General features: G+C 40.5%; 1 protein-coding gene across 5 annotated transcripts in view; it reads left to right on the forward strand.

Moving 5' to 3' along the window:
- Nucleotides 1-22,968, forward strand: part of LOC140200267 (coiled-coil domain-containing protein 81-like) — a 97,649-nt gene that overhangs the window by 63,285 nt on the left and 11,396 nt on the right. For all 5 annotated transcript variants that reach the window (XM_072263350.1, XM_072263349.1, XM_072263351.1 and 2 more), the window contains 3 exons: nt 10,954-11,061; nt 15,011-15,180; nt 20,743-20,821. In XM_072263350.1, coding sequence (XP_072119451.1) covers nt 10,954-11,061; nt 15,011-15,180; nt 20,743-20,821 — 357 coding nt within the window. The remainder of the gene's footprint in view (nt 1-10,953; nt 11,062-15,010; nt 15,181-20,742; nt 20,822-22,968) is intronic.

Below are 22,968 nucleotides of genomic sequence, written 5' to 3' on the forward strand. Positions count from 1 at the left end.
GGGAGTACTAAGAGACAGAATCTACAAGCATTTGGATAGACTGGGACTTATTAGGGAGAGTCAACATGGCTTTGTGCATGGTAGGTCATGTTTGACCAATCTATTGGAGTTTTTCGAGGAGGTTACCAGGAAAGTGGATGAAGGGAAGGCGGTGGATATTGTCTACATGGGCTTCAGTAAGGCCTTTGACAAGGTCCCACATGGGAGGTTAGTTAGGAAAATTCAGTCGCTAGGTATACATGGAGAGGTGGTAAATTGGATTAGACACTGGCTTGATGGAAGAAGCCAGAGGGTGGTGGTAGAGAATTGCTTCTCTGAGTGGAGGCCAGGGATCAGTGCTGGGTCCATTGTTATTTGTCATCTATATCAATGATCTGGATGATAATGTGGTAAATTGGATCAGCAAGTTTGCTGATGATACAAAGATTGAAGGTGTAGTAGACAGTGAGGAAGGTTTTCAGAGCCTGCAGAGGGACTTGGACCAGCTGGAAAAATGGTCTAAAAAATGGCAGATGGAGTTTAATACTGGCAAGTGTGAGGTATTGCACGTTGGAAGGACAAACCAACGTAGAACATACAGGGTTAATGGTAAGGCACTGAGGAGTGCAGTGGAACAGAGGGATCTGGGAATACAGATACAAAATTCCCTAAAAGTGGCGTCACAGGTAGATAGGGTTGTAAAGAGAGCTTTTGGTACATTGGCCTTTATTAATCAAAGTATTGAGTATAAGATCTGGAATGTTATGATGAGGTTGTATAAGGCATTGGTGAGGCCGAATCTGGAGTATTGTGTTCAGTTTTGGTCACCAAATTACAGGAAGGATATAAATAAGGTTGAAAGAGTGCAGAGAAGGTTTACAAGGATGTTGCCGGGACTTGAGAAACTCAGTTACAGAGAAAGGTTGAATAGGTTAGGACTTTATTCCCTGGAGCATAGAAGAATGAGGGGAGATTTGATGGAGGTATATAAAATTATGATGGGTATAGATAGAGTGAATGCAAGCAGGCTTTTTCCACTGAGGCAAGGGGAGAAAAAAACCAGAGGACATGGGTTTAGGGTGAGGGGGGAAAAGTTTAAAGGGAACATTAGAGGCAGCTTCTTCACACAGGGAGTGGTGGGAGTATGGAATGAGCTGCCAGACGAGGTGGTAAATGCGGGTTCTTTTTTAATATTTAAGAATAAATTGGACAGATACATGGATGGGAGGTGTATGGAGGGATATGGTCCGTGTGCAGGTCAGTGGGACTAGGCAGAAAATGGTTCGGCACAGCCAAGAAGGGCCAAAAGGTCTGTTTCTGTGCTGTAGTTTCTATGGTTTCTATTTATTTATTTATGAATAAATACTCCTTTTATTTATGTAGTACCATTAACATGGTCATTGTAAAATTGTCGCATGATTAGGCATGGATTAAATCTGGAGATTACTGGGCAGCATGGCTCGAAGTGCTGGAAGGGCCTATTCTATGCTATATCTCAATAAGTGAAGAATAAGTAAGTAAACATGGTACAGTATCGTAGGACCATTATCAAACAAAATTTGACATCAGGTTACAAAGTGAGATAGAGTAAATGAGCAAAAGTTTAATCAAATAGATTTGCATTACGATAATTCTTATAAAAGAGAAGAAGAGAGGCTTAACAGTTAAGAGAGAGAATTTCTGTGAGTAGGATTTTGCAGGCCAATGGTATAATTAAGGTGGGAGTTGAATTTGGGAATGTTCAAGAGGGCAGAATTGGAGGACTGGAGATATCTTGGAAGGTTATAAGGTTGAAATAAATTGTAGGGGAAGGAAAGGCCAGAAACGATGAACACGAAATTCTGCAGATGATGGAAATCCAGAACATCATTAACAAAATGCTGGTAGAACTCAGCGGGTCAGGTAGTGTCTATGGAGAGAAATAAACAGCTGATGTTTTGGAATGAGATCCTTGTTTAAAAAGACTTGATGAAAGTTAGTAAATGAGTTGTGGATTTTAAATGCTCCAAAGCTTACGAAGGGTAGAATGCGCAACACACATCAAGTTGCTGGTGAACGCAGCAGGCCAGGCAGCATCTCTAGGAAGAGGTACAGTCGACGTTTCGGCCCGAGACCCTTCGTCAGGACTAACTGAAAGAAGAGCTACTAAGAGATTTGAAAGTGGGAGGGAGGGGGGAGATCCAAAATGATAGGGGAAGACAGGAGGAGGAGGGATGGAGCCAAGAGCTGGACAGTTGATTGGCAAAAGGGATATGAGATGATCATGGGACAGGAGGCCCAGGGAGAAAGAAAAGGGGGGGGGAACCCAGAGGATGGGCAAGGGGTATAGTCAGAGGGACAGAGGGAGAAATTGGAGAGAGAGAAAAAGAATGTGTGTATATAAATAAATAACGGATGGGGTATGAGGGGGAGGTGAGGCATTAGCGAAAGTTTGTCTATCCACGGCCTCCTCTACTGTAAAGGTGAAGCCACACTCAGGTTGGAGGAACAACACCTTATATTCCATCTGGGTAGCCTCCAACCTGATGGCCTGAACATTGACTTTCCCAACTATGATTCCCCGAGACCCTGACGAAGGGTCTTGGCCCGAAACGTTGACTATACCTCTTCCTAGAGATGCTGCCTGGCCTGCTGCATTCACCAGCAACTTTGATGTGCATTGCTTGAATTTCCAGCATCTGCAGAATTCCTCGTGTTTATGAAGGGTAGAATGAGATTGATTGGTTAGGTACGTGTTATAATAGTCAAATCTAAGTGCAGCTGTGAGACTAAGAAGAGCTCCAACACCTTATTTAGGTTTGCTGACAACACCATTGTTGTTGTCCAAATCAAAACGAATGACATATCAGCATATAGGAGGGGGACTGAAAATCTAGTTGAATGGTGCCATACAATAAAATGTCAACAAAACCAAAGAGCCGGTTATTGACTGCAGGAGGAAGAAACCGGAGTCCTCATCAGGGGATGGGAAGTGTGAGGGTCAGTTGTAGTGTATTTAATATATCAGTAATATTGTAAATATATTGTTTGATTAAGCATTCTTTGTTTAAGTAATTCATTATGGTTATATTTGCACTTTAACAGGTACAGTACTGTGCAAAAGCCTTAGGCACATATGGTATGTATATCTTGGCTGCCTAGGACTTCTGCACACTACTGTACTCATTTTCTGTATTGCACTGTACTGCTGCCTGAAAAAATGTCTTGACATATGTGAGCAATGATAAACCTGATTCTGGTAAGTGTCTCTATAGTGGACTGAGAGTGACAAAGGAGCAGGGAGAGGGGAATCATAGTTGGGAAAAGAGGAGGGGAGAGGGGAAGGAACGGAAAGCACCAGAGCGACATTCTGTAATGATCAATAAGCCCATTTTTTGTAATCAAATGACCTTGCTTGGTGTCTCAGGGCTGTGTGTGTCTGCATCTGTGCCAGTCCCAACCCTGGCACCCCTTCTCTGTCACCTGTTCCTCGCCTCTCCTACGGTGTTCCACCCTCATCATTCCCAGCATCCTTTTCTCCTGTTGGAGTTACAAACTTGCTCTCCGCTGCACGTTGACGAATACAAAAGTCTTAGGCATATATATATAGCTAGGGTGCCTAAGACTTTTGCAGAGTACTGTACCTGCTGAAGTACAGCGAGATGTAAGAGTAAAAAAAAAGGTGCAGTGAGAAACGGTTGAGTAAAAAAAAAAATCAGCGCTGCGCATGCTCTTCAGAAAAGGAGACAGACTCAGCCAAGCCTTTTTTTTTAAAAAAGCAAGAAACGGAAGAACTCATAGTTTCATAAACAGAGTACTGGATGATGATAATCATAAGAGAAGAGCAAAAATGGTTGTCTACATTAGAAAGATTGAAGCATTCAAATATTGTTCCTAACTAAAGCACAGCACATATTTTAAAGAACAGTTGAAATAGCTATATCAGAAAATGCAACAAAGAGTAACATTAAATTACACTGCATATTTCAGTGGTATTCAAGAGAAAACTGAAATATGCTGTAGCAGTAAATAGCAACTAGTAATATTTCCATCTACATTCTACCTTGTGACAGAAGAACAGAATAAATGCTTTAAGGATAATCCCGAAATCTTTCTAATATGGCCATAACTTCATATGACTCTCCATTGCCCATTACAGCTGAAGCTGGAGGAGAAATATATGGAAAGCCATTAGCAAGTGGAAGCAGTAGAAGGAAGCGTGCAGTAATTCAATCACCCATTCATATCTCAAGCACTATAAGACGATGAGATGGCAACAAGGAGGTATATGGGAGTGAGAGATTGGCTGGTTGAATGGTATCGCAACAACACCTTCATACTCAATGTCAACAAGATCATGGAATTGATTGTGGAATTCAGGAAGGGAAGTCAGAGAACACACATGAGTCCTCATTGTGGGATCAGTGGTGCAAAGGGTGAGCAGCTTCAAATTCCTGCATGTCAACATCTCCAAGGATCTATCCTGATGCCAACATATTGATGTAATCACAAAATGCCACACCAGTGGCTCTATTTCAATAATAACATTTGATATATTGCTAAAGACTTACAAATTCCTGCAGATGTATGATGGGGAGCATTCTGACTGGTTGCATGACAACCTGCTGTGGAGTCTCCAATACACAGGGTCACAAGAGGCTGCAGAGGGTCTCAGACTCAGCCACCTCCATCATGGGCATAGTTCTCCCTACTTTTGAGGAAACCTTCAAAAGACAGCATCCATCACTAAGACTATAAGATATAGCAGAAGTAGGCCATTCGGCCCATTGAGTCTGCTCCATCATTCAATCATGGGCTGATCCAATTCTTCCAATCATCCCCACTCCCCTGCTTTCACCCCATACCCTTTGATACCCTGGCTAATCAAGAACCTATCTATCTCTGCCTTAAATACACCCAATGACTTGGTCTCCACAGCTGTTCTTGGCAACAAATTCCACAGATTTACCACCCTCTGACTAAAGTAATTTATTTGCATCTCAGTTCTAAAAGGACATCTTTCAATTCTGAAGCCATGCACTTCTAACATTCCGTTATATTGGCTCGTGTATGTCTAGGGGAAATCCAGCCCAGCACCCGCCTCAACACTCCCCACAGGGTTGGTCGCCGCCCGAATCAATCACAAACATCAATCATCAGCCAGCACACCCAGTAAATTTTAACAAATACACTTTATAGATATTACTAATTCTATGACATTAATATACATTTGATACAGAGAGGAAAGTAATGAAAAAAAAAGGCGCCAACACTTATCAAAGTCCAAGTTCTTCGCGCGCTACCGTTGGAGCTCAATTCGACTTCAGACGACCACCCGAATTCCGTCGACTCACGGCTCGGGACCACCCTGAGTGATCGACCGGAGCCTCTCCATACGTCCACGGTCTTCCTCGTCTCTCCTCCAACTCGCCGCCAAAACCCCGTCCACAGTCATATGATACAGCATGGCATCCGAAAACAAAACGATACATAACCACCCATTGGCTAATAGAAGGCTGCTATCTCAACTTAAAGTAAAAGAAACTGCTAGCGCAAACTCTCTTCAGCATTAAAGCACAACAGAGCTGCATTCCCCAGATTAACATAACAAAGTCGCCATTTTAAATGTAACAAAAGAAAGACCCCGTACACACTGTTGTCCTAGACTCCCCTACCATGGGAAATGACTTTGCCATATCTAATCTGCTCAGGCCTTTTAACATTTGGAATGTTTCTATGAAATCCCCCTTCTCCTGAACTCCAGGGAATACAGCCCAAGAGCTGCCAGACTTTCTTCTTATGGTAACCCTTTATTCCTGGAATCTTCTCTGAACCCTCTCCAATGTCATTACATTCTTTTTAAAATAAGGGGCCCAAAACTGCACACAATACTCCCAAGTGTGGTCTCACAAGTACCTTATATTCTATACCTCTAGAAATGAATGCCAACATTGCATTCACCTTCTTCACAACCGACTCAACCTGGAGGTTAACCTTTAGGGTATCTTGCACAAGGACTCACGAGTCCCTTTGCATCTCTGCATTTTGAATTTTCTCCCCATCTAAATAATAGTCTGCCTGTTTATTTCTTCCACCAAAGTGCAGGACCATACACTTTCCCACATTGTATTTCATTTGCCACTTCTTTGCCCATTCCCCTAAACCATCTAAGTCTCTCTGCAAGCTCTCTGTTTCCTCAACACTACCCGCTCCTCCACCTATCTTTGTATCATCAGCAAATTTAGCCGCAAATCCATTAATACCGTAGTCCGAATCATTGTCATACTTTCCGTCTTCTCATTATTACCATTGGGGAGAAGGTACAGGAGGCTGAAGAAACAGACCCAATGTTATTGAAACAGCTTCTTTTCCTCGGCCATCAGATTTCTGCACGGTCCAAGAACCCACAAACACCACGTCATAATTTCTCCTTTTAACACTATGCATTTATTCTGTAACTTATAGTAATTTTTATGTCTTTGCACTGTACTGCTGCAGTAAAACAATAAATATTACGACGTCTCTTGGTTGTCCATTGTATTCAATGATGGTAGTGAGACCTGTGGGGGAGAGTTTTTAAAGTGAAAAAGTACTGAGGCAGTTCCACTTGTTCTCGGAAGTCAGAATCCACTGGTACAAATAGTCATCGTAACTGGGGTCTTCCTTGGTTGCAGTGGATGACCATGATGACTTTAGTGCCTTCAGTCTCCATAGAGCATTGTAGAACCATCTTCCTGGCAGTTGGATCTCACTGTTGATCTCATCTGCCCAGTCTGCTGGAGCTGACTTCACATACTAGGGACAGGCATGTTCCTATCTCACCGGGTTAGGAGGCCTGCCAGCTATCTTCACCTGGTTTTGCCTGCCTGCCGAAGTGGTGTAATGGATGTGGCTGCTGTCGTATGCAAACAGCTACCTAGAACCACAGGTGAAAGCTGAGTGTCCGGTGGGGCCCAAAGATGAGTGAGCTGTTCCAGAATGGACATAACAAGCCCCTTCACCAGAGGTAGTACTCCTCCCTGGACACCCCATACATGATTTATAAGTGATAATAAATCTGATTCTGATTTTGATTTGCCCCTCCTGAGGTATATCTATAATTTTACATTGGACACATCATCCACTTCACATTTATATGTGCATATGAGAATAGCAAGTGCAGGCCACTCAGTTTCTCAAGCCTCTTTGACTTCAACAAGATCATGGCTGGTTTGCTCTACGCCTCATCTCTTCTTTGGTGCCCTATTTCCATATTCCTCGATTCCCTGAATTTTCAAAAGCACTTAACTACTTCCTCTTTAAAATACCTCAATGATATGGCTTTGCCAAGGTAGACTACACATTCTGCACCCTATGCATCTCAGGTTTAAATGATCATCTCATTTTCATACAGAATTCAAGGACTCAACCATGACCTTGGGGACCTACCAAAGACTTGTCCCATATGCCAGTTGTAGTGCTTTTCTTCTTGTTCCTCTCTGCACCTTGTGGTGTATTGGACACGAACTTTGCTGTTTGTTCAGCATTTGTCTGTTTTTGACGAGGCTGAGTTGCTAGCTCGACGCTCAACCCAGCATGGACAGAAAGTGTGCAAGGAGCCAGCCAGATCTGAACCCAGGACCACTCGCCTCAAAGTCCAGTGCGGATGTTACTACACCACCAGCTGGCATGTGGTGGTGCTCTTACTAAGCTGATTTTTCCTTTCACAACTTGGCTGTGAGTCAGCCAAGGTGTAATTTGTGTGAACTACTGGATCTGATTCAGTCAGGATTTACTGATTCCGTTCACAGTTATTGTGTAGTCTCAGCATAATAACTCCACTGTCGGGTAACCTTCCCCTCCTTTGTCGGTTTTCCCTGTCCTAATCTACCCAATTCCATGTACACTCACCCCCACAATCCCCTTTCACCTGTTTGTTTCCCATCCTCCATCCACTCTATCTACCTTCAGTCCTTGCACTCCTTCCCCTGCTGTTCCTTGTCTGTCAGCTTTCATCATCTGTAGTTCTTTGCTACCTTCATCTGTCACCTCCTAGGCTCTGTTGCTATTTACAGCCTTTTGTCTTCCGTTTGTCAATCACACTTCCTCACTTTTAGAAACATAGAAAATCTACAGCACATTACAGGCCCTTTTGCCCACAATGTTGTGCCGACCATGTAAACTACTCTAGAAGCTGCCTAGAATTTCCCTACCGCATAGCCCTCTATTTTTCTAAGCTCCATGTACCTATCTAAGAGTCTCTTAAAAGACCCCCTGTACCTGCCTCTACCACCTTTGCTGGCAATGCATTCCATGCACCCACGACTCTGTGTGGAAAAACATACCCCTGACATCCCCCTTATACCTATTTCCAAGCTCCTTAAAACTATGCCCCCTCATATTAGCCATTTCAGCCCTGGGAAAAAGCCTTCGGCTTCCCACACAATCAATGCCTCTCCTCATCTTATACATCTCTATCAGGTCACCTTTCATCCTCCATCTCTCCAAGGAGAAAAGGCCAAGTTGATTCAACCTATTCTGTTAAGGCACATGCTCTCCAATCCAGGCAACGTTCTTAAATCTCCTCTGCACTCTCTCTATATCCACATTCTTCCTGTAATGAAGTGACCAGAACTGAACTCAGTACTCCAAGTGGGGTCTAACTAAGGTCTTATATAGCTGTAGCATTACTTACTGAAGCTGGGTGCAGCCACAGCAAGGGCTCTATGTGGAAGAGCCACACTTTAGGGCTCCTGTTATTGCCTTCTAATTAGCTGAGATTCAGGATACAATACTGTGAGCTATTTGCCTTAAGGTTGAAAAATGATGTGCTAACGTTATAACATATGAAAATGTTGACCTGAATGCTCTAAATTACATTTACATTTTGCATGATAAAATGTATTCTGAAATTTAAAGAAAAACCTTTTTCAATTAGTTCTAAATACTGGAATGACATTCTGAAAAAGAATCCAGTGACATCTTCACCTTGTGCCATGGTTTCCCAGGGGAATAATGTTTCCTGGAAGCTAGAGTCCAGCCAATCCATCTTGAAAGGACAGTAATTCATAATAGTCCCCAGGTGATCCTCAGTGCTTCTTGAGGTACTCATCTGTTAGCAACAACTTCTGAGATTTCAACATGAACTGTTCATAGCTCCCGTTGCTGTACTTCTGTTCTACTCCATCGTCTCATCTCTGGCTATCTACCTCCTACCTTCAAGTCCAGATGAAGTGACTTGACCTGTAGCTTGTTTTTTTGCTCCAGATTCCAGCATCTGTCGTCTCTTCCATCCCCAATGAGGCCTAATGCCCTGATGGTAGAAAAGAAAATTCTGTTTTGGTAAATATATTTGTGGCCTCTTTTTTCCAAGCTCCAATATAGTTGTATATTTTTAAGTGTCTAAACCCTTTGTTCTTGTTGCCTGCTCCTATCCACACACAAGTTGCTTAGTTCCATTTCAATAATATTATCCATTCTACTCTGGCTTCATCGTATCTCCTGTTAGCAAACTGATTCATAGAGATTTGAAAGCTTCAATGCACTGCTGATGGAACATTTACCTTCCATTTTTTTTCATAAATATGACTGATGCTGTCATCCTTTCTTGCACTGATTTTAAATCTCTGCATGCTTTGGATGTGCAGGAGGCAAGACTTGTGCAAAATGCTGACCTAAATTTCAGGTCTCAAATTATCTAGGTGGATCTAGGTGAAGAATAATAGCTGGCAGAAAAGATGGTGGATTGAGGTGACTTGCTGAAAAGAAAGTTCTTTTCAGAGTGAAATTGTAATGCAGCAATGCCACATTATATTGTAGCATATATCAGTGGCATGAGAATGGAAGGATACCAAGGCTGGACTGGGTTCTTGACTTCCATGGGCAAAGTAGACCGGGGGGTGGGTGGGTGGGTGGGTGGGTGTGTGTGTGTGTGTGTGTGTGTGTGTGTGTGTGTGTGTGTGTGTGTGTGTGTGTATATATATTTAATCTCTGTTTAATGTCACAGTAGTTGCAGATCTCATTGTGTACTGTCATTGCAAATTCTAGCAGCACAGAAGTTGATCCTTTGGTCAGTAAAACTCCGTATACTGTAGGTTGATGATTTGTTGATGACAAGTTGATATGTGTCCAACCGTGTTTTAGGATTTTTTTGACTGCAGAATTGTTGATGCCATGCTGAAAAATGGAAGGTCATGGATCTAATTTTCCAGCAGGTACTAAGACATCAGAAAAGGGGCTCAACATTGCACTTTTCTAAGTTAATCTTGTATTCAGCTGTACAGCACCTTTTGTTTTACCTTTTTGAAAAATGAATGTCCAGATCAATGAAACCATTGTGAAACTTTCCTTGAAGAAGAATTGGTTATGCTTCTTCTCTTTTTCCTGGTAAAAGACAATTGCCTGTTCATACCTTCTGCATCATTTCTGGTAATCTAAATCTAGTACATTACCAAAGCTCCTTTGCTCATGACGCATGTTACTTCTTCAAAGAACTGCAATAACGTGGTCAAAAAGGATTTTCTTTCACAATGCCATGTTGATTTTGATTACTGCGATTTTTTGTTTTAAAAAGAGCTTTGCTCTAACAACGATTGATGTTGGAGGTGACTATTTAAAGATTTCTGCTATAGCTCAGTATTTGCTTCTAACATTTTCTTTACATAATAATTGTCTATTGTGCTTTTGAAAATGTTGATTTATTAGTTGCTTTCCATTTAGCTGGTGAAGACCTGTGTGATGGTGGATGCTGACACAGATTAAACTGTTCTGTGATGGGCTGGAACATGCCCTGCCTACAAAATAGCTGAAAGATGTTTTGAAAGCCAACTAAGCTACAACCTTCGTCTTTACTGCATATCAGATTTGTCAAGAATATTGAATGCTTCTAAATGTCACTAAAATAGCACAAGCACTAATAATTGTTTCTTATTTTATTTGCTTAAATAGCAATATGTTCTACAAATATTATTTGATGGCATTTTGTTTTAATGGCATTTAATGTGTTTCCACCATCAGTGTGAAATGTTGGCTGGCAGAGAATATAATCAAAAGATTTCAGCATTCAACATAGGAGTTGCTGAAGCCAAAAAGCGACGGAAGAATTCAAAATGCAAAGATGTCAATGTAAGATAGAAGCAGCATACCAGAAACTTTTATTTATACATTTTTACTTTGAAGAACTGCATTACTTAGAAATTAAATCCCATATATTTGAAACTATGAGAGTTATAATTAGAATATGTAAGATTATGTTATTTCAATATAGTTCATTGGTTCTAGAGTGAATAGCACAGAAATTTTGTATGCCATCCCCCAGTTAAACTCCCCCCCCCCCCCCCCCAACATACCATACACCCATTTTGACTCTAGTATTTGTTCGGTGAGCCTAATCAGTTGTCATAATCAAAACTACTGAAGACTAAAACAAAGCCGTAAATTTTTATATTTAAACACGTGGAGCTATGAGGGGCAGTATTTGTCAGCTCCTACTTTTATGTTCTCCTCCCTCACTGACATATCTGAAGACTTGTGGAGATGAGGCAAATAATCTAAATTAAAAGTAACTTCAGGAGTCACAATGGATGAGAGTTGATCATTCTGATTGTTAGAGAGTCAAAGACTAATTTACAACAATCCTTGTGCTTGGATCTTTTGGTTTAGACATGTGCCATCTAAAAATAGCTAAGGATAAATTTAGTCACTAGAAGTGATCTTCTTGGCCAGTCTTATAATAGACTGATTTGTCAGTGCTTTGAAAGTGTTCTTTTCTAGGCTACAATAGAAGCAGTAGTAGCTGAAAATGTTAAAAGATCTTCCTTTTGACTTGTGAAATTAGGCATATGTTCTCATCAATATTTTTTTTTCTGTTGAGCTCTGGATGTCAATTGAGCATTGGGATGTTGGTTACAAGTTTCAGGGTCACCTAAATAACAGTGACCTTTAAAAAGATACTGCACTAGTAATAGAGGAATGGGGAAGCAAGAAATATAGGCTGTACTATGGAGCATGTAGAAGGATATGAATGCACTGGAGAAAATACAGAGAAGATTTACGAGGATGAATATTCAACACAACTGTTCACAATATACATTAACGATTTAGAAAAGGGGAATGAGTAAAGCAGAGTAGTTTGCCTTTGACAGTAAACTGAGTGGAATAGCAAATGGTGCTGAGTACGTGGAGAATCTGCAGAAAGATATAGATAGGTTGAGTGAGTGGGCAAGGGTCTGACAGATGGAGTATATGTTGGTAAATGCAAGGCCATCCTCTTTGGAAGGAAAATCAAAGTAAAAGATGAGGTTAATATTCAGTTGGTGGTGGACTGCAGCACACCATTGCATAAAGGTATTTGGGAGTGCTTACATGAATCACAAAAGGTGCAACAGGTTTTGAATAAGACAAATTGAATGCTGGTCTTCATTGTCAGAGGGATTGAATTCAAGAGCGGAGATTATTTTGAAACTGTACAGGCTATTGGTGATGTCACACCTGGAGTACTGCATGCAGTTCAGGTCTGCTTATTGGAGAACCATAGAGGCAGGAAAATTATTTCCACTGGTAGGTGAAAATAAAACTCAGGGACATGGCCTCAAGATTTGGGAAGTAGGTTTAAGATAGAGCTGCGGATCTGTTTTTCCCAGAGAGGAGTGAATCTGTAGAATTCTCTTTCCTGGGTAGCAGTAGAGGCTACCACATTAAATATATTTCAGACACAGTTAGATAAATTATTGCACAGCATGGGAATTAGGTGTTATGGGGAAAAAGCAGGTAGGTGGGGCTGAGTACATGGCCAGATCAGTCATGGTCTTAATGAATGGTGGAGCAGGCTCAATGGGCCAATTGACATTTCTTTTCATATTTCTTAAGTTCTTTTGTTGTCAAAATTAGAGGACTTTAGTTATGTGGAGAGATTGAATAAGGCTGGGTTTGTTTTTCCTGGACAGAAGGAGACTGAGGGGTGACTTGATAAAAGTATACAAGTTTATTAAAGTATAGATAGGTTGATCGTCAATTATTTTCCCAATAATAGGCATACCAGAAACAAATGGGCTTAATTGTAAAGAGAAATGTAGGAGTCTTAAAAGTGATCTTGGGGTAGGTTTTCTACATGGAGAGTGGTTGATATGTGGAATACATTACCTTGGATCGAACTTAGAACATACAGCATTGGAACAGGCCTTTTGGTCCATGATGTCTGAGCTGAGCATGATGGCAATTTAAACTAAACCTTCTGCCTCCGTGTGGTCTATATCTATCCATTTTCTGCTTGCTCATGTGCCTCACTAAATCTTCTCAAACATTGCATCATATCTGCTTCAACCACTTCTCTAAGAGCACATTCCAAGACTCTACCATCTGAGTAAAAAATAAGTCTCATAAATTTCCTTTGTTTACCCTTCCTCACCTTAAAGCTATGCCTTGCAGTACTTGACATTTTTATCTTGAATAAAAGACTGATTACCCACCCTTTCTATGCCTCTCATAGTTTTATATAGTTTTATCAGGCCACTCCTCAGACTCCTTATGTTCAGGGAAAACACTCTGATCCTATCCAATCCTCCATAATTCTCCAATCCAGACCATAATCTAGTGAATCTCCTTGGCACTCTCTCCAGCATAATCACATCTTTCTGCTTGCTGCATCATACAAATCTAAGTGCTGTCGGCCTACATTCCCTGCTCCCCCACTTCTCCAGAATTTAGTGGAATCAGATGCAATTACTATACCTACCAGACTTCAAGACACACACTTAAATAGGTGAGGCGTAGAAGGCCAGTGTCCTAATGTGGGCAAATGGAATTAGTGCAGATGAGCATAAAGGTCAGCATGGATGAGGTGGGTCAAAGGGCCAATTTTTATGGTGTACGACTATGTAGATACATTAGAGTGAGTTGTAATTTAAAAATGTAATTTTCTGTTTGACCCCATCAGAAGTGTATTTAACAATTGCTGGTTAGCTTGCACAGCCCTATAGATTTTATTTTACTGGAGTTGTGAAGACCTAGAGAACTCTATACACTGTCCCCATTCATATTGAAAGGATTTAAGGCATTCTCAGGATGTGGAACATATTCTTGTGAAATTGACAAATTAATTCAGAAGCTACAGGTTCACATTATAATGCTATAAGTGCAGATTGCTTTACAAACTGAGCTTTAACTGCATATATTTTAGTAAATGCTTGTTCTGTGGATAGAATCTTGCACAACCAGATGTCTTTAAAACAGATAAAATTATTAATTTTTTTTGAATGTGTATTTTATACAAGGTAGACAAAGAACAAAAATTGAACTTAAAAAGGCAGCCCGTGACATAGTTCCCTAGGATAAAGCCCTAACCCAACTTCCCACAATCATGCTGAGTGACCGTGTGTGGTCCTAGCCCCTGTGACTTTAGAGCTCCATTTAATACATCAAATTTAAACTCCATTTCATACATGGCTTCCCTTTGGGACTTTGCTGTTGCTTGCATGGTAGGTAGGTCATGGTAATGCTTATGCTTTCGGCTCGAATAAGTGGGAAGGGTTAATGTTACTTGTTGATACTTGTGCGTGAGAGAGGTGGGAGGGGCCTTTGGGGTTCTTATGTTTTTTTCTCTGTCATTCATTCTTTGGGACTTCTATCGAGGATGTCTGCGAAGAGTAAGAATTTCAGGTTGTATATTGTATACATTCTCTGATATTAAATGGAACCATTCAACGATTGAACATTTACCTCAAATCATTACACGGGGTAAGGACAGCAACAATTTATCAATAAATAAGAATTACTGGGGATGCTTTTTACATGGAAAAACCATGTTCTGGGGATCACATTAATTCATGCATTGTTAATTGCTTTCAATAAGATGTACTACTTAATTTATTATGTGTTATTTATATGTTAAATTATAATGCTTAGATCAAATGTTGCCATTAAGTAATTTAAATGAGGTTCGTATGATTATATAACCATGTGCATTAAATGTGGTTGGGGTGAATCATAGCAAGAATTGCCTGGTCCAATTTCCCAATGAAAGTGTGAGAATTTAATGCTTAACTGTCTTGAAGTAATGTTTGGGATTTCCTCTTAGAATGGATACATATTCCAGAGGAGACTCTTGACACCACCAGTCATTCTGAAGCAACAGCAGTATGCACAGTGCTTGAAGAAACAGATGGAGGAGAAACAACAAAGAGAAAACAGAAAAAAACAAGATGAAGATTTTCTGGACCGATTAGAGCAAGTACAGTTAGCAGAAGAGTATGTGTTTTCAGTTCATTCTTGGAATACTGGAATAAAGGCAGTATTTATAACCTATACAAAATAATCCTAAAGGCATTAAGAGACAAACATATTTTAATTTTATTTATTGATGTAGCAAGATCAAATTTTGATGCTCATAACTGAATGTTCTTCAAAAGATTGTGGTGAACTGTCTCCTTTGTCCACTTCAGTCCTTTTAGTGGGGAGGCTCCCATAGTTGAATGAGAGTGTCAAGATGTTGACTTGAGGAAAGAGTGGAAATGTATTTCTAATTCAGAATGATTTTCTACCTTGAGGGAAAAGTACAGATAGTGAAATTCCAATTACTTAGTCCTTTTACATTCTTTGGACTGATGCATTCGAGAACTGACAAAGCCTTGGTGAGTTGCACTTTGCTGATTATACAGGCTACAAAGCAGGTCTGGTAGTGGAAACAATTAAAACAGAGTGTCAGAAAGCATGTGGATGACTTTCATTCCAATAGAATGGACTTTCACTGATTAGGCCAGTGGCTTGTCCAGATCAATTTCTCATTAACAATGACTCTCAGAGTGTTAATTGAGTGGATTGAGTGATGGGAATACCATTGTAAATCAAGGTACAGTGACGAGATTCTGTTCATTGGAAATGGTCATTGCCTACAGCCTGTGTGATGCCATATTAATACTCTGGCTAAATGTACTACCTCAGACGTGAAATGGTTCATGTTCAGAGAGAGTGACAATGGAATAGAATATGTGCTATGGAATCATAAATGAGCATTCCTACTTCTGACTTTATAAGAAAGGGAGAGTCATTGAGGAAACATCTGATAATGGTTGTATACCACAGAATTATCAGTCAAAGTCCTTAATTGGTGAATGGACTCCAACAATCACAGCAGTCTTTTATGCAGTGTCTATAATAAGAGGAATAGATAGAGTGGACAACCAGCACCTCTTCCCCAGGGCACCACTGCTCAATACAAGAGGACATGGCTTTAAGGTAAGGGGTGGGAAGTTCAAGGGGGATATTAGAGGAATTTTTTTTACTCAGAGAGTGGTTGGTGCGTGGAATGCTCTGCTTGAGTCAGTGGTGGAGGCAGATACACTAGTGAAGTTTAGGAGACTACTAGACAGGTATATGGAGGAATCTAAGGTGGGGGCTTATATGGGAGGCAGGGTTTGAGGGTCGGCACAACATTGTGGGCTGAAGGGCCTGTACTGTGCTGTACTATTCTATGTTCTATGACTCCAGTCAGTGGAGTACTTTCCATTAGACCATCTTTATCATGCAGACTGGATGACAGCAGCCATGCAGTGCTGTCCCAGGAAAAATTGAAAAACAGCATCAGCAAACAGGCTCAAGTTAAGAAAAAGTGACTTGACGACATTGTTTGTGCCATTTTTCAGCACTGCTGTTGACTGAGCACATATTAGCAAAGTTCAGATTAGTTGGATTGGCTTTGATTTGTTATTTGCAAGAAACAGATTCTTGGGCAATTTTTCTCATTTTGGGTATATTGTAAAGTTATAACAATATTTAAATAGCTTGGGCGATGCTTTGGCAGATTTGGAATGAATAAACACAATGAGCCGGTGGTCATGAGTCCTACCAATAGTTCTAGGACAGATGCAGATTGTTTGGGGTGCTGTAAAATTCATTTTTGGCTCTTACCCAGTCTTGAAGCTACATCCTTCAAATATCAGACAGCTGGTCAGTGGTGATACTTCCCAATCCACTTGTAGTGAAGGACATTAGACATCCTCCACCCAGTCCATGTATACTTTTTATCTTTGCTCTTCGACTTGTGTTGAATACTGAGTACTGATCTATCGTATGCATGAGGAGGGGAATAAGTTGTATCAGCAGAATGTTTCCTTGCTAGATATAATTTGAAACAATGTTAATGTTGAGGACACCCAAAGACCTGGCATCACCAGTGAGAATTCATATTTTAAACAGCCATCTTTTTTCAATCAGTCTTCTATTTTGGTCAATAGGCTCTCAAAGTTAGTTTTCAGTGTTATTATTTATTTTCTTTTGTCTCTCACATGCACTAACTCTATGGCTCAGTTGGCTTAGCTCTTAAATCAGAATATGTTGGGTTCACGTCCTACTGCAGAGACTTGAGTACAAAGATCAGGCCTGAGTGTTACCCATTCTGAGGAAGTGTGGCACTATGAAATTGCTGCTTTTATGTGGATAAATGTGAAGTTATCCACTTTGATGGCAAAAATAGGAAAACAGATCATTATCTGAATGGTGGCCAATTAGGAAAAGGGGAGGTGCAACGAGACCTGGGTGTCGTTATACACCAGTCATTGAAAGTGGGCATGCAGGTACAGCAGGCGGTGAAAAAGGCGAATGATATGCTGGCATTTATAGCGAGAGGATTCGAGTACAGGAGCAGGGAGGTACTACTGCAGTTGTACAAGGCCTTGGTGAGACCACACCTGGAGTATTGTGTGCAGTTTTGGTCCCCTAATCTGAGGAAAGACATCCTTGCCATAGAGGGAGTACAAAGAAGGTTCACCAGATTGATTCCTGGGATGGCAGGACTTTCATATGAAGAAAGACTGGATGAACTGGGCTTGTACTCGTTGGAATTTAGAAGATTGAGGGGGGATCTGATTGAAACGTATAAAATCCTAAAGGGATTGGACAGGCTAGATGCAGAAAGATTGTTCCCGATGTTGGGGAAGTCCAGAACAAGGGGTCACAGTTTGAGGATAAAGGGGAAGCCTTTTAGGACTGAGATTAGGAAAAACTTCTTCACACAGAGAGTGGTGAATCTGTGGAATTCTCTGTCACAGGAAACAGTTGAGGCCAGTTCATTGGCTATATTTAAGAGGGAGTTAGATATGGCCCTTGTGGCTACGGGGATCAGGGGGTATGGAGGGAAGGCTGGGGCGGGGTTCTGAGTTGGATGATCAGCCGTGATCATAATAAATGGCGGTGCAGGCTCGAAGGGCTGAATGGCCTACTCCTGCACCTATTTTCTATGTTTCTATGTTTATATTTGACATTGCATCAAGATGCTGCATTTGCTTACATGTGTGGATATTTCAAAAAGTGCCATGAAACTAAATTGTAGAATATTTTTCTGTTACTCTACAGTACTAGAAACAGATTAATTGGACATTGTTGTTTGTGGGAGCCTCGCTGTCAGCAAATTGGCTCCTGCATTTAGCATAAAGCGACCAAGCTACTAAAGTAGTCCTTTGCGTATGATTTGCTTGGAGATATCTTGAAAGGGATATATTTAGATACATGCCCATTCTCTTTTCCTTTCTTTGAATCATTAAATGTCATTTTCAATAGAAGAATTGCAGTGGATCAAAGAAGCATTTCTCCACCACTTTTCAGGGCAAGTAGGGATGGGCAATAAATGTTGACAATGCACACATCCCAAAAATGAATATAGAGAAAAGATATAATCTAGAAATACTCTAGCGCATGTTCAGATGACAACCCTGGAAGAAGTTTGAAGAAACAAAAAGGGAGACAAAAATAAAGAAATGATTAAAAATGTAATTTTGAAATATTTTATACAGTGGTGACAATTACTGAGAGCCCCAGGTAGAATGTTGTCTTCACTTATTTATTTCTACTCTAAAACCAACTGGAATGTTTTGACAGATAATGTATCTCTCTTTAGATTTTACAATGGTCATATCATTTATAAATGAAGTAAACCTGGCAATTATCAGCCTGTGAGTTTGACGTCAGTGGTGGGTAAATTGATGGAAGGTATTCTTAGAGATGGTATATATAATTATCTGGATAGACAGAGTCTGATTAGGAACAGTCAACATGTATTTGTGCGTGGAAGGTCATGTTTGACAAATCTTATTGAATTTTTTGATGAGGTTACTAAGAAAGTTGACAAGGGTAAAGCAGTGGATGTTGTCTATGTGGACTTCAGTAAGGCCTTTGACAAGGTTCCACATGGAAGGTTAGTTAGGAAGGTTCAATTGTTAGGCATTAATATGGAAGTAGTAAAATGGGTTCAGCAGTGGCTAGGTGGGAGACGCCAGGGAGTAGTGGTGGATAACTGTGTGTCAGATTGGAGGATGGTGTGTAGTGGTGTGCCTCAGGGATCTGTACTGGGTCCAATGTTGTTTGTCATATATATTAATGATCTGGATGATGGCGTGGTAAATTGGATTAGTAAGTATACAGATGATACTAAGATAGGTGGCGTTGTGGATGATGAGGTAGGTTTTCAAAGCTTGCAGAGGACAGTTAGAAGAGTGGGCTGAAAGATGGCAGATGGAGTTTAATGCTGAAAAATGTGAGGTGCTACATTTTGGTAGGACTAATCAAAATAGGACATACATGGTAAATGGTAGGGCATTGAAGAATGCTGTCGAACAGAGGGATCTAGGAATAATGGTGCATAGTTCCCTGAAGGTGGAATCTCATGTGGATAAGGTGGTAAAGAAAGCTGTTGGTATGCTGGCCTTTATAAATTAGAGCATTGAGTATAGGAGTTGGGATGTAATGTTGAAATTGTATAAGGCATTTGGTAAGGCCAAATTTGGAGTATTGTGTACAGTTCTGGTCACCGAATTATAGGAAAGATGTCAATAAAATTGAGAGAGTACAGAGGAGGTCTACTAAAATGTTGTCTGGGTTTCATCTCCTAAGTTACAGAGAAAGGTTGAACAAGTTAGGTCTTTATTCTTTGGAGTGTAGAAGGTTGAGGGGGGACATGATAGAGGTGTTTAAAATTATGAGGGGGATTGACAGAGTTGACGTGGATAGGCTTTTTCCATTAAGAGTGGGGAAGATTCAAACAAGAGGACATGAGTTGAGAGTTAAAGGACAAAAGTTTAGGGGTAACATGAGGGGAAACTTCTTTACTCAGAGAGTGGTAGCTGTGTGGAACGAGCTTCCAGCAGAAGTGGTTGAAGCAGGTTCAATGTTGTCGTTTAAAGTTAAATTGGATAGATATATGGACAGGAAAGGAATGGAGGGTTATGGGCCAAGTGCAGGTCGGTGGGACTAGGTGAGAGTAAGAGTTCAGCACAGACTAGAAGGGCCGAGATGGCCTGTTTCTGTGCTGTAATTGTTATATAGTCATATGGTTATATTTATCATTTCTGTTCTTTACTGGCCCCTGCACCCAAAATATTGATCTGAAGATTCACATTTATAATCTCCTCTGCAAATCCCTATGTAATCTTACCTTGTTCTCCTTTTTGTGCTGTCCACTAGCTATTATCTATATCAGGCTTGCACATCCATCTATCTACAACCATCCCTTCTTCACCAGGGCTTTTACTCCTTACATTCAAACCCTCCTGAATTTTACTCCAAAAACTTCTCTATTCTTCATCTCCCTCTACTTCTACCTAATTAAAGTTGCATCTTTATTAATTTTTCATAAACTTTCTCAAGTTCTGTGTGATGGTTGTTCTCTTGCAAAATATCTTGAAATATTTTGTTGCTTCAAGGTACTCAGTAATGGTATCTTATTGTTATATAAAATATTCTGCAAATATACAAAAGCTATTATTGTCTTCATTTAAAATGCCCAAGTATCTTTACCAAGGAATAGCTTTTGTTTTACAGTCTTGCTGTCCAGAGAGAGATGTATTTGAAAGAGAAGCAGGAACAAAAAGAAGCCTATAAAACTGCATTAGATATACAGGTAAAGAAATGTGCATTCAAATGTAGGACAACTGTAAAAACTGCTGTTTTTGTACAAAAAGATAGGGGAAGCAATAAAGCAACTTCTGTGGGTTAGTTCTTTGAAAATTATACCCTCTCTTAAGACTGTTGATGTTGCAGGATTTCTTGAACTGCTTTGAAAGCTTTTTTCACGATAATTTTATTTGTCCTGGTAGACAATAGTAAAAGTAAAATCATGATCAAAATGTAAATTTTACAATATTGATGTTCCTCCAATAAGTAGTGTTATTATCAGCATTATTGCAAAAATGAGCCATCATGACAAACATATTTGCTAGGTCATGTGATACCTCAATTAGACTATTTGATTCTATTATTGATTACCAAAAGTAGGTGTTCTTTTGCCAAGTTAACTATTGTTCTTGATAAATGTGAGTGAAGCCTCCATCAATCAGGGTCAACCATGGAATTTGCATCCTAGCTGTCTTTGTGATACGCAAGTCTGAGCAATACAATACGAAGAGCAAGCTCCCCCTCTCCACACATCTGATGAATCTAAAGGAACGGCAGAGATTGATACATTTTGGCACCATGAGCTTCGCAGGAGTTGCAAGTTATCATTGAACTCAACCTAGGAGTAGCCTAAGAACTCCAGCTCTGGCATTTTCCCTCTGGGTGTACTCCTGAACCCTCTCCCACCCACCCCCCCCCCCACCATGAGTGGGTATAGCCACAAGGCAAAGACGGTTTGAGATCGAGTTTTCTTTCTCCTAGATGAGCTGACAAGCCCCATCTGCCTGAAATGACTGGTTTTAAGGCATCAGTAACCTGCCTTTGCCCCTGCTCCTGTCAGTAGAAACTGTTTTGCCGGGCTTAGTAGCTAAGCCACATATGAAGGCCAGGAACTGGACAGTTGTCAGAGGCTATTTGAGATGCACACGATTGGGAGCTTGTACCCATTACTACCCACTGCTATAAGAACCTTAAGGAATTTGATAAAGGTAAAACATAATCAATATGTATATTTTATAAAAGGCTTAACATAACAGAAGAAATATGAAATGGTAGAAGTCAATTTTACCTGATAATTTTCCTGATGTTATTTTAATAATTACAGCCAATTCACTTACCTTAAAGAAGTTGCTTCAAACTCCATGATGCCAATGAGGTATCCTGATTAAAGTTAGATTTATGAATATTTATTCACATTGTGTCCTTTTGCACCAATGGAGGATTTTCTACTTAAAAAAATATTTTACACATGGGGTGAAAGAAACGGGGACAAAAAGTAAAAATTTTAGTCCATGGGACTTGCAAAAAGGAATGTAAATGGAGAAGAAGGACTACTTTTTCTCCCAATTTAATATAAAATGTCATCATTCTATGAAGTTTGGAATGCATTTATTAGCCATGAACAACAGCGATCAAACAAGTCCGTCAGGAAACAGTATTCAAATGTTGTTTAATAATGCTGCAAAAACTTTCCGCTCTTGTCCATGAGTAGTTGGATAACTTCTGAAAATTTTCCAGGAATAGTGAATAATTAATTACTGAGCTCAATCAGGTCTCCTCTCCTGAGGCTAGGCTTAAGCATAGGGCCATTTGAGCTAATGGTCTAGATGTGGAGGGATGAGCACTAGAATTGAGCCATTGGCTAGGTGCCCCGGAGATGTAGCCAGCTGTTGAGAGTAGAAGGTCAATGGAGGCTAGTCACTGGTGTTAAGGAAAAGGAGGCACCATATTGAGGTCAGGGGAAGAAGATTGCTTATGGAGGTGGAGAAAGAAAGACTCCAAATATAGGTATATCTGCTCATGTAGTTAAGAGCTATACCCATAAAGATAGAGGCAAGGAAGCTACCCACTCAGTTGTGGACATCGGCAGAGGGGAACACCCAACAGCATTGGTGGATAAGCACCAACTGACTGGTGAAAGCACATTAGCTAGTTGGAAGGGCACTGGCTTGTGGCATTGGTGGCAGGGCATTGGTCTGCAGCAGTGATAGAGGGGCACCAGCCTGCTGAATTGCTGGTGAGGACCAACCAGCAATACTAGTGGAGTCATCCAATCAGCTGCATGTTGTATGGACAGCTTGATCTGAAACCCCCCTTTCATTATACATCAGATAACATAATAAAAATAAACTCATTCACAAATATATGATGTTG

This window comes from Mobula birostris, chromosome 7 (genome assembly GCF_030028105.1).
Source record: "Mobula birostris isolate sMobBir1 chromosome 7, sMobBir1.hap1, whole genome shotgun sequence".
Classification (NCBI taxonomy): Eukaryota; Metazoa; Chordata; class Chondrichthyes; order Myliobatiformes; family Myliobatidae; genus Mobula; species Mobula birostris.